Below are 12,836 nucleotides of genomic sequence, written 5' to 3' on the forward strand. Positions count from 1 at the left end.
TCCTTCCACCTCCAGAGAAGGGAACACGGGGGAGTGAGAGTATTTAGGACAATGTCCTTCTTGCTTTTTTTTTCTCCTTGTTGTGCACAACAATGACAGAACAGCCAATTGATAAATGTGTCGTCATTAAGTAGGTCTGTGATTTTATTTTCTTTTCTTTTTTTTGTACCAAGAACACATTACACACCTGGACATAAAGGCTTTGTGGTTGCAGGTCTGTGCGGGGGCTGATCGTGGGTGGAGACTGAAAGGGGGAGGTCTTTACTCAGGTGGGTCAGGGCCAGAAGTTCAAATATATGGAGGCTTTCAATGCCTTTCCTTTTTTAATAAACAAGAGGCCTTGTTGCAAAGCTTAATAATGTCTTTTGATGAACCGAGTAGCATTGCAGGCATGTGAACGCAGGATTTTGTTTGCCCTTGGTGCTTTACTTTGTTCATTATCCTGTCTCACACTGGCCCCTTTCACACATGCGCTTTTATGTCGGAACTTAATGGCAATAAATCAGGGAGGGGTTAAGTTAAGTGTAAAACCTGTCAAGATGGACACATTAGTGCTTGGGAAATAATCAGGAAGTGTGCGTGTGAGCAGAAAGAATACATTATTGAAAAGGATGACTTTATCCTATGACGTGTTGATGCCTTTAGAAGAAGCATTTATTTGTCACGTACACATGACAGCACAGTGAAATTCTTTTCTTCGCATATCCCAGCTTGTTAGGAAGTTGGGGTCAGAATGCACATATGACAGCCCTGGAGCAGAGAGAGTTAAGGGCCTTGCTCAAGGGCCCAACAGTGGCAGCTTGGCAGTGCTGGGGCTTGAACCCCCGACCTTCTGATCAGTAACCCAGAGCCTTAACCGTTGAGCCACCATTGGTGAATAATAATAAACAATATCTGGAAAATTGGAGTAATTTCGATGTGAAGGAGCTGTTGATAATCTGTGCCAGTTAAATGAATGTTTCCAGGATGTGTCATGAATGAGCCAATCACCAGCTGACTCCGAGAACATGTCATAAATAGAGAAAGACGCAGGTGCTAAACATTTACATTTATTCACTTAGCAGACAACTTTGATCCAAAGCGACTTACAAATGAGGAAATACAAGCAAAGCGATATATATAAGCAGAGAACAATATAAGTAGTGCAACCGTACAAGCTTTATAATTGAGTTCTAGAGAGCAAGCTGAAGTGTTTAATTCATTTATGTCTCATCCTGTCTAATAGGACTTTTATGATAAATTCTTGTGAAATTACAAACCTGTTATTTTTAAATAAGGTGTAACCATGAATTAATATATTGAGGCAGCCCACAGACTAATTTTGTGGCCAGGAAGTACTTAACCTGTGGTAACTGTGAGACCAGGAAATGACATGACTGGATTAGACCATTGTAGAAACTGTAACCATGGCAATTGATTGATCATATTGTACTTTACGATATTGGAACGTCGCATAAACACTTACTGGAGTCGCTTGTGTTATGACATGGATATACCATTAGCCAGTATCTCCACAAACAAATTTTCAAAGTGAATAGACTTTTTCATTGTCACTGCTGCTTCAGTGGATACTCTCACCTGGATATTGTCAATTTGTACATAAGAACTGCTACTGTAAGCATAAAGACTGTCCTATGCTCAACCTAGGACTCTTATTCACAATCTACTCATACTGAACATCCCTTCAACACACTGTACTGTTTGACTTGTAGAAGAGTAATGATCTGTGATCTATAATCTCACTATCTGGTGTGAAGAGGATGAGTTCCAGTTTGAGTGTAGTTCCTCTCCTGGTTTCGTATTCATGTATGCTCAGAGTTTTTCCTTGCCACTGTCATCTCTTTTGCTCACCGAGGATCTAAATCTACATTCGGATTTCTCTAAAGCTGCAATATTGGTTGTTACAAGTGCTATAAAATAAAATTCATTGTCACAAGATGATTAATTGAAGTCCGTGTATTAAGTCTGTGATTCCACAGCGTATTCAGTGATGGCCATGAGACATAATTTGTGGCGTCAAGTGGTTAGCACGTTCGCCTCACACCTCCAGGGTCGGGGGTTTGATTCCCGCTGGGGCCATCTGTGTGCGGAGTTTGCATGTTCTCCCTGTGCTGCGGGGGTTTCCTCCGGGTACTCCGGTTTCCTCCCCCAGTCCAAAGACATGCATGGTAGGCTGATTGGCTGAGTGTCCGTAGTGTTTGAATGAGTGTGTATGTGATTGTGCCCTGCGATGGACTGGCACCCTGTACAGTTTGTACCCTGCCTTGTGCCCTGGATTGGCACCAGGTTCCCCCACAACCCTGAAGAAGGAGTAAGCATTAGAAGATGGATGGATGGATGGATGGATGGATCACCTCAGTAAATCCATATAAAATACTGTCTGGCTAGTGCACGTTTGAATAACTTATAGAATGTTTGAATGTTGTGGGTTAAGGTACCTGGATTTGAGAATGAAAACCCGATCAGTAAGCAAGTCGAGCCATGGTTTGTAAAAACTAGGTCACTATCCTACAGCAGAGATGTTTGCATCGCCCCGGTTTTTACTATGCACATAGATGCATATAGCACAGTGTCACCACCACACGTTAAACTGAACCCAGCCCTGCTACTCGGAGAGAACGAGAGGAAGAGAAAGGCCGGCATACTGGTAGGGGTATAAAGCCATCTGCAGGCTCCATTCTCCCCTCACTGCTGGTTTCCTCAAATCCAGATTGACAGGCATTCACATGCAGACTGCTGAGTACCTGTGTGAACGAGTGTGCAGCACTATCAACGCACAGCAGGCACGTCCCTCCCTCTTCTCCCGCGCCATCACCTCAGTGTCTGCCAAAAGGTGTTTAGCGCCTCTCTCTCTCTCCAGTCCATCCACTTGGTCTCTCTCACCCTTTTACCTTTCACTTATTCATTCTTCTTACATTTTCATATTACTGGATGGTAGGACGCTGCTAACTAGAGAAATAAAAATCTACTAGGAAACAATTATTGTCCTAGAGATATCTTTTTTTTTTATTATTTTATTCATATACATACACACGCAAAGCTGGTTTGAAAGTATGTTTAGCATTAGCACTAAACCCCAGCTAAATGGATGAAACGCAATGTGTTACAGCTGCCGAGAACGATGGCTATAAATAGCTCGGATAGAAAGCTGGCACCGGCCAAGAAGAAGGAGTAACCACTCGTTCATTCATTTATGCCTCGTGCAGGTCACGGAGGCTGTAGAGCTCAGTAAAGACGATCGCTCTAATTTCTCAGATCTGCTTGTGTGGCTTTTTGAGAGGGGTTGGTTCAACCATGCTGGGTTTTTATTAATTAATTGTGTGCGTGTTCGCACACACGTGAGTGTTTGGTCGGTAGGAGCAGCCGGGCCTGCTGACTGGGTTGCTCCAGTGGAATGTTTGACCTTTCGGTAGTGCTTTGATGTGACCAGGCCCTGCTGTGCTAATGAGCCTCAGGCTGCAGGGGGGCCAAGAACTCGCCAAACCCTCTCAATAAACCCCACACGACCAATGAGACGCTCGCCCAACCTTCATACACCAATAAATAACGTCCACAAGGCTTCTATTCAGCCACCGGAAAACCACAACAACCAAACAGCCCCATGACTAAGCAGAGTTTTAAAACAAGCATCACTTTGCAATGTAGCATATTTCACTTTAGAGAACACTGTGTTTGCATGCCAGTCACATAAACATTTGAACTGACACCTTTGAACAAGTTTCAAGCTCTCTACACAATATACTGTATTTGTTTGTTAGTCATTATTGCAGTATTAGCGTTTCCATACTGATATCACAGAAGTCTTCAAGATGGAAAGCATTCTGACCAATCACAGATGTTCCTCATGAGCTTTCAGTGCGTGTTTTTCATGCATTGATTAATTTATTGCCATTTTTATCATGATTGTGGTAATGCAACGATGTAATACAGGCCAGGTTTTAAACACGATGTCACAGATTTGTGTTTGTAGCAAGATCATCTAAATGTAATATATTGTACATTGAGGCATAGATGAACATCCAACCGTATTCAGTTCAGTCGAAATAGCCTTACAAAAATCCTAGTTTTGATCTAGATCCCTAATGACTGAGCCAGACACGAGGAAAAACACAATGAGGTGGAATAAAGAACGTCTGAAGTTGAATATTATAATGTCGAAGTAATTTCAGTTCATTTAGCGGTGACTTTTTGGCAAGAGCAGAAACAGTAGCTGTGTTTTGCTTTGATTTTGGCAGCACACCATTAAAACATGTCTGAGTGCATTTCTAATTTATTGTTAATGTCTGTCAGTGAGTAGTGCCTATGCCGGTCATGTGACCTGGCCCTGTGTTTGGTTGATGACGGAGCAGAGAAGGACTGTGTTTTGAAATGACATTAACTAAACTCCTTCAAAAGCAGTGTTTATTCTGCAGTGTGTAAACGTATTTCCAGTTCGCTAAAGATGCTGGATGATGTAATACTCGGACCAAATTTCCTAATATGCAGCCAGGGATGTTTTTAAGTATTATAGCACAGATGACCATAGCTACAGGTAGATTATTGGCATATTGAGGCATTTTTGCTGTTCAATCAATCATTCATTCATTGCTTCATTTTCATTGTGTTTATCTTGGTGGTATCTCCAACTGAGGGATTCCCAGATTCAACTAAGTTATATCCTTTAGTGCCTAATATGTGAAATAAATAATTCATTTAATATAGTTAATCCCCCCCCCCCCCCCCCCCCAATCGGCTCTTTGATTCTCAGCTGTCTGTAACTTAATACATGAAATTATCTCTTTATGAGAGCTGCCTGTACTCTCCTGTCGCAAAATGGCTAAAGCCAGCTTTTGGTTGCCTTAAAGCCTTTCTTTGTAATATCATTGTATTTGACATTAACCACCAAGTTAAAATAGTAACTGACCAAAAATACTGACAATTAGTCACACTATTGTGTAGTTTAGGCCTCCTAAGTGGCATAAGACTGCATTTGAGCAGTATGGAGAGTGCATTTTTCTGTGAGGGAATGCTTAAAACGTTGCCCAATCCACTTAATTCGCACAGTTAATATTTAGTTTGCACCTTCAGTATTCTCAAAATTGAAACAATCTGATATTTTTTTTTAACCACACCAGGATAAAACACTTACTGAAGATGAATGAATGAATGAAAGCACAGCACCACAAGAACACCCTATATGATCTCATGTTAATGAATGATTCTTTGTCCTCCGAAAGGACATGAAACGCCCGCATGAAAGTGAAAACCACCCGCTCCTGAAACTCTTTTGTTAGGTCCCTGTACTAAGAACCCTTAACCCTCCGGTTATGGTGGAGAGGGGGGAAAAAGTTACATCCATTATGTTATGGGTCAAAACGACTTCCAGAGTTTAAACAGATTAAAACAGTAAACCTTTATTCTGGCTTGTCTGAGACAAAGAAGAAATATTTGCATACAAGTTCATGACCCTAAATGAGGAAAGTCAAAAATTTCAAAGAGAAAAAGAGAGATTAAGCAGTATTTCAGACATCTCAAATGTAGAAATGGGTCAGATTGACCCATAACATAATAGGAAGGTTAATTACCCAATGAACCCCTAAAGAGCCCCTTTTTCTGAGAGTGTATGTATTAAATTTTGCCATTTAGTGGTAAATATTTTCTAGTTAATACCTAGAACTTGTCAAGACATTTAAAATTCAGCTTAACTGGCTTGGCACTTCTTACAAGACTGGTTCTTCAACGGGTCTTTAAGAGTTCATTGGATAATTATGTTGTCTTGGCCTCCTAGAATGGCCCGACTCAGAACCCTGTCAGGTAGGGAAACGTGCTGTTGTAGGGACAATCGAAAAACCTCCTAAAACCTTAAGGGTTCTAAATTTTCCAAGATTGTACAGTTTTTACTGGTGCTGCAAACAGTATGACATTTTGGACACAGTCGGGGATGTTTGGCTTCCAATTGGAAGTCATTTCCAAGAGTCATTTCCAACAAGCGACTCGGGAACTGAGGCAGAAACACAAGTTCAGTATGATGGATGCTGTAATCACTATACAAGACTTTAATGTTTAACACGTGTCAGTTTTGTGACAATATATGGCTCTTTTATTTTTTTTTTGGGTTTTATTATGAGCAGCTTTGATCAGCGATGAGAAATGAGACATAAAGGGTGCTTTTTAAAGAGGCATCGTATGGATGGCATGCTAAGCTTTCTGGTCATCTGAGGACAGTCTGTGTAACTTGTCTGTTGAGTGGATGGAGGAAAAGATGAACTGCTTGGAGCGAAGAAAGTCTGAGAAGCCCTTCATTGATGTGAATATTTTTTTTACGCTCCAGGGCAAGCTTTCTAACGTTTATTTTTCCTCTTACTGTATCGCTCTCCCTTTCTCTCTCTCTCTCTCTCTCTCTCTCTCTCTCTCTCTCTCTCTCTCTCTCCTCTCTCTCTCCCCTCAGCCTTTCTTACTCACTCTGTCCATCTCCCTCTGTCTTAACTCGCTCGCTTTTTCTCTGTCTCATTACCCAAGGCACGTGGCATGTGCCGCAAGTCTTCCTTTCTTCTCCATTAATTGGGTTTGGTTACACTAAGGCCTTTGGCCAAAAGGCTGTCCTGCCAAGAACACATTCCATTTTCAACACTCCAGTGAGGACGGCAGGCTTTGCTTGTTTTCTCAAATTCTAATTGGTTATTTATTTAAGCATCTAATTTTATGGTTATATCCCAAACAAGTGCACTGGTGCTCTTTGGCTTATTGGGATGCTTTGAAGGTACCAGGGCAGTAGAATGGTGTGTGTTCACCTTTTGTTGTGGAAAGGTCATGCATTCCTGCTGATCTGAGTGGGAACACCTGGCCTGGCCCTGCTGTGTAGGCAGTGCTGGGTGTGTTCTGCCTTTGGCCTTTTATCGTCCTTTGTTTAAGTGGCTAAACTGAACTGAAATCTATAGCTAGATCATCAAATCATCCGAACATTCAACCATCAAAAAGAAAATCTAAATGTAAAGACCGTTGTTCTTTGTGTTATTGCAGGTCATATGAAACTCTTGTAGTTGTATTGTTATAATTTAGACATTTATTCTTAATTGTTTCATTCTTTTTGCTGCTTTTTATTTATTTATTTTGAATTATAAATCAGTCTGGAGTTTCTATCTGATCTGTCTAAAGCATAAAATTCATCCTCAGATGGGAAAGGGTGCAGGATGCGAATAAAAATTCACTTCAAAAGGCAATTGTGCTCCTCAGAGTTCATTGAGGTGAACTGTGACCCAGAAGATTCACAATCCTCAGAAATGAATGAATGGGGAAAAAAACAAAAGAGCTGGTTGTGGTTTCTTTGTTCTCTAAAATGTCAAATGGATGACCTGCTAATTATTTAATGTTAATGCCACAGCTTTTGCATCATTATTTTTCTTAACGTTTCTTGAGGCACATCTACAAATCCACAAATCAGTTATCTATTGTTCTAGGTGTCTATTTTGAAATTTAGATTTTTGCACAGTTCCGGTGAGTCCAGTGTTGCACTGCTTAAGCTCCAGGTTTATGTAGTTGGAATTCAGGAGAACTGAGTGCTGGTATGAAGCCAAGCTTTACTGACTTTCACGTAGTTTTATTAGGCTGAGAATCAGTCTTCAGCATTTCATTTCTCTGACTGAGCGAACCGTTTCGCTCATGCCCGACTGTAGCCGTGAGCATCACGAGTCCTCATTGCATATAAATTACAGAAGTGGGGAAACGATTATCATAAAAGTCCTGCTTCCTCTTTTTCCTGCATGTCGCAGAAGTAGGATAATTGAGTTAAGTACAAAAGGTAGGGGTTTTTTTGGGGTGGGGGCGGGGTGTTGACTAGACTATGCTACAGACACCTTTTAGCACTGAAGCAGGATTTTTACACTGCTGTCTTTCCCTCTCCCGGTCTCTATCCCTCCGAGTTTCTGTAGGACTTCGGCCAGCTCAAGTTCCGCACAATGAAATTTCTCTTAAAACCACATCTGAGGTTCTTGTGAAGCCAAGCCTAGTTATAAAACTCCAAATGGAATCGCTTCTTTCCAGTCCGTGCCGCCTCTCCCCAAATATGAAAAGAAAGGCTTAAGCCTATTATTTTTCCTCACAATAAAGAATGAAATGGCGACAGGGACTCCCAGAACGGCTTGCCCTACACCCTGTACCTTCCCGCCCAGTCTGTGTAAATGTAGCGTCCACAAGATCTCTGACCGAGCTGCCATGACTCCGGCGAATTCGGTTCCTGTGGCCACCACATCCTGGGCTGCATCAGTAAAAGTGTTCGCACAGTCCTCGATGAATGTGTCAAACCCTTCGCTTTATTAAAGACTGCGGTTTTGCAAATTAAACTGCATGCTACCTAGACGGACTATATTTTTCAGGATTTATTTGATTGAACCTACTATGCATGGGCTGTTATTTTGGAGAACATAAACATTGTGACCTTCTGGTTCCTCAGGCTGTGCATGTCACGGTAGTGATGCACGGTCCTGGGAGTTTATTAAGAAGTTGACTAAAATACACTTTGACAGCTGTGACTGGGCGAGTACAAAGATCCAATATGCCATTGAACGAAACGCAAGAGCTCTCCACTTTTCTGATTTGCTGCAAGTCAACAGCCTTATACTGGCTGGATAAGAAGCAGTGTGTGTGTGTGTGTGTGTGTGTGTGTGTGTGTGTGTGTGTGTGTCTCTAACTGAGAGAACAGCTCATTTTCATGAGCATTTTGATGACAGCCCCCCCTCTCAGCACTTCGCCATTCTTTTCTCTTCTACTCGTCTTTCTTTTCTTTTTCACCCCACTGTGAGACAGGGAAGGGGGGCTTAAAGAAAAATCCGCCCGCTTCTTATCTCCTTCCCACAGGAAAAGCCAATAGGAGCTGAAAGGCGTAAAATAAAGGAAGAAGCATGCATGATATCATTTAGGCCTCAAGTTCGGACCTGCCTCAGACTACAGGCCTCGGGTCGCATGTTGTTAGTAGAGGTTGGGTCTTGGTTAGGCTTCCTGTGCTAGGATGGCATCAGTTTAACTACTACTCGACTTGGATTAGTCCTGATCTTTAAAGATCATGTATGAAGCAGACTTTCTATAAACCTTAAGTTTTATACCATCAGAGGTTTGGATTACGATTGAACGAAGCAGAAATGTTAACTGGCTAATAATGATAGAAACCGATTGAGCACCGATATTAAGTTCTTGCTGCCAATCCACTTGCTAGCCTTCGTTTATCATTTCTTCTCTATTATTTTGCCATGCTGGGACAAGGACACGGTGCTCCTTGGGGCAATGTGGTGCCAGCCACGAGAGACTCCTACATACAAACTCCCACACCCTACGGCTTGAAACCAAAGCAGTAATGGTACCTTCCACCTCCCTCTTGGCCTCTCTTGCCAATTAGCGGGTCGTGAATGTCAAGCTCTGCTCACAAATTAGAACAAACTACTCATTTGAACCCAGCCCTTCCTCCAGGACCACATGGCCGTTTCGGGACTCGGCTGGCTTGCCTGGGCCGGTCAGGAGCCTAATTTACTGGATGGGAACATCAGCCTCAGGACCTGGGAAATAAACACCCTGTTGGTCTTCACTGACCATGTGAATGCTAGGGGACTTATTTTTATTTTTTTTCCCTGTCATTCCTCCAATGCTGACAATGAAATTTGGTCATAAGTGGTTCATTTGGGTTACATGAAACGGATAATCATTATGGTAACATATACATCCTGACGATGTTGAGGTTGCTGTGTGTATATGTGGGTGTGTGAGTGTGTGCTGTTTAGTGTCAAGACTTTGGCTTTGTGAGTCAGCCCACAATCTGTGTGTATGTGTGTGTGTGTGTGTGTGTGTTGAGGCCGCTGCTGACGTGATTAACCCTGCTTAGTTCCACCGCAGACGGCCGGAGCTCTGTAATGAACTCCCTTATTCACCGGCTAATGATTCCCTTTGATCTCCAGCCTCGAGACCTCTGCTCTGCCTCTGCCCTGTGGCACTCCCTTCCTCCAGCTCTCCCTCCTCCCTCACATGTATTGCAGTGGAATATTTGGTGCGATTGAGAGAATGTTGGTGATAGAGTATGGCATGTGTGGTCACCACTTTTCATTCTTTTAACAGGGGACATGCTGCCGATAAGAGCTATGCAGTGATCACGACAATCATGGATGTAATTTTCTTTAAATGGGGGTGGGAAAAGGAAAAGCGGGGGGATTTATTCCTTTCATTTTACTGTGTGAAGTTAAGGGTGAGTTTTGTGAATGAATTCATTTCCTTGGAAATCTGTGGTGACATGTGGAGCTCATGCCAGAATTTGCTTTGCTATTTTCTTAATGTTTTCTTAAAGTGTGATTCCTCCCTTGCAAGAAAAGAGTGATGGGAAGAACCAATGTGATCATTTCTTTAATGTTGTGATGTTTTGAATTGTAACGTGTCCCCTCCTGTGTGTCTGTCCTGCAGTCAAATAAGGTTCCTGTGGTGCAGCCATCCCATGCAGTTCACCCCCTCACACCTCTGATCACCTATAGCGATGAGCACTTTGCCCCTGGCCCTCACTCCGGGCACCACCCACAGGACTCCAAAGGTATACACACTCACACTTACAAACACGTGCACCTTAAAAATAATGACTTTAACTTCAAACTCATCCTGGAAACGGCAGTTAGTAGAGTTCCACCTCGTCCTCCTTCAGCTCACAGTTTAGAGCAGCTGGATGAACCGAGTCTGTGGGGGTGGCAGGGGGTCTGGCTGACAACTGCACACGAGCTCAACTCCATATGTGCTCCTTCCGGCAGACGCTCGTCTCTGCAGCAACTCAATATGAGGGAGAAAAACGATAGACGGAAGGAGGGAGAGAGATAGGATGTGGATGTGGTGATGTCGTGGCGGTCTAGTGAGCTATAAATATCCTCAATGGAGTCCCACACCATATGAAAACATACCCCCGCACAATCTTTTTGCCTGATTCCCAGCATCAGTAAGCCATTCCTTATGCTTTTCCATGTACTGGAAATATACAGATCTTACTGAGAATCCAGAACTGTCCGTACCCTGAGCAAGTACCGTTGTTAGTTTTCCATCACGTAAAGGTAACCATGAACGTAGGAGATCTCTGGAGGTTATGGAGAACGCAACGCTGGAGTTAAGCATTAAACATTTAACAACGGTATCTATCAACAATGGAATGAAACGGGTTTATTTTTTAGTGAAAATCCTTAACGCAGCCAAACCAACAGAACTTTACAGGTTTTTCATTGTTCTTGACAAGGATGTTATCAGACACTACTAAAGATTGCCACGTGGTCCAACTGAAAAGTGTTTCAAGCGAGCTAGGCTGGGAAAAATCCCAGACTGCACCCTGTTATACTAAAGAACAAGCCTCTGTATGAAGAAGCAAATTGTGGTACAATAATGAATCATATTATTTTGTGCAGTAGTATTTGGTCTTAGACACAGCTGTTGTGTTGTTTGTGTTTTTGTGGTGTGTTTTTTTATAAATGAGTCACTGATTCGTGGTGATCTGAGTCCTGAAGACTTTCCCGTGGTGGAAAACATACTGACAGTTACAAAGCACTGATACTGACACTGGAGACTTTTTTTTCCCCCATAAATGTTATATATATGTATCCTTTATAGAAAACGTCACCATGTGAACAGTTTTGCTTTGTAAAATAACACGTTTTTGAATACAATTATCATCAAACTGGGATTATGTGGCGCATTTGCCATGCAACTCCATTTGACTAATCATAATTGAGAATACAAATTCAGTAAGAATCTGCTATAGGATATTAATAAAGCTTCATTAATGTACCCCAGCACTCTGATTGGTTAACATCCCAAACTGCACCCTATCTGTCTAAATAGTAAGTAGGAAGTGAAGTAACAAATTTGACATACAATTTAATATAGTATCATTTAGTTTGAAACACAGCTTGTTCGGTATGTGAGGTTTTTTTTTTTTTAACGAGTCATTGACTTGTGTTAATTTCTGATGACTGCATTTGATTAATCAGTGTGCTGCACTACCGCCTCCACCCTTACTTCTCAGTTTGGTACACTTTGTTTCCTGGCAAGAAGGGGAACCAAATTCAGCACGGATACATGGTTACAGTTTGGGCCATTTAGCAATGGAAATGATGACACAATTGTATGATCATAAATTTGTTACCATAACACGCTGTACTACACTGTATCCAGGTGGAAAAGCTCTGCTAGAGCTCAAGCTCTTTCTTTCCTTTTCCTGGAGTTGGAAGAACTCGGACCTGTTCTTGCTCAGTTGGATAAGACATGGGACTACTGCTGGGCCCTTAACTGCTCAGTTGTATAAAAATGAGATGAATGTACATTGAGTCTAGAGAAGTGCGATTGCCAAATGTACTAAAAGTAAAATGTAAATGATTTGAGTTTGATGTTGATTTGAAGTCCCCTGTGTGTGTATGTGATCGCTTGGACACTCAGTGATGGAGTCACTTCACTTTGGGCTACATGTATACGTGTGACCTTGCAGTGTGTGTGAGGAACAGTCAGATGAGTTGTGAATCAGATCAGTAGGAGGTATTGCATTTGAACTCGCATCACTCCATCAATATTACACAGTGTCTGAAATTGCATACTTACGTCCTGTCCTGGATTCATCTGAACTTAATGGTGAAATAAACTGGACAAATGGACAAGTGTAGTACTGTTACAAACTTCTAGTGGACACTTTTTGTACTGACCTGTCTCATCATGCACCACTTAACATGCACTTCTCTCTGTGTATACAGGAATGCCTAGGCATCATCCTGGTCCAGATATTCCTAACTTCTACTCACTCTCCCCTGGAGGAGTTGGACAGCTCACACCACCACTGGGCTGGTGAGTGTGTGTATACACAT

At 42.2% G+C, this 12,836-nt stretch overlaps 1 protein-coding gene across 3 annotated transcripts in view; it reads left to right on the forward strand.

Moving 5' to 3' along the window:
* lef1 (lymphoid enhancer-binding factor 1) overlaps positions 1-12,836 on the forward strand; it is a 46,137-nt gene that overhangs the window by 14,598 nt on the left and 18,703 nt on the right. For all 3 annotated transcript variants that reach the window (XM_017463323.3, XM_053679868.1, XM_017463322.3), the window contains exons 4-5: positions 10,417-10,540; positions 12,726-12,816. In XM_017463323.3, coding sequence (XP_017318812.1) covers positions 10,417-10,540; positions 12,726-12,816 — 215 coding nt within the window. The remainder of the gene's footprint in view (positions 1-10,416; positions 10,541-12,725; positions 12,817-12,836) is intronic.

The sequence above is a fragment of the Ictalurus punctatus genome, chromosome 3 (genome assembly GCF_001660625.3).
Source record: "Ictalurus punctatus breed USDA103 chromosome 3, Coco_2.0, whole genome shotgun sequence".
Taxonomy (NCBI): Eukaryota; Metazoa; Chordata; class Actinopteri; order Siluriformes; family Ictaluridae; genus Ictalurus; species Ictalurus punctatus.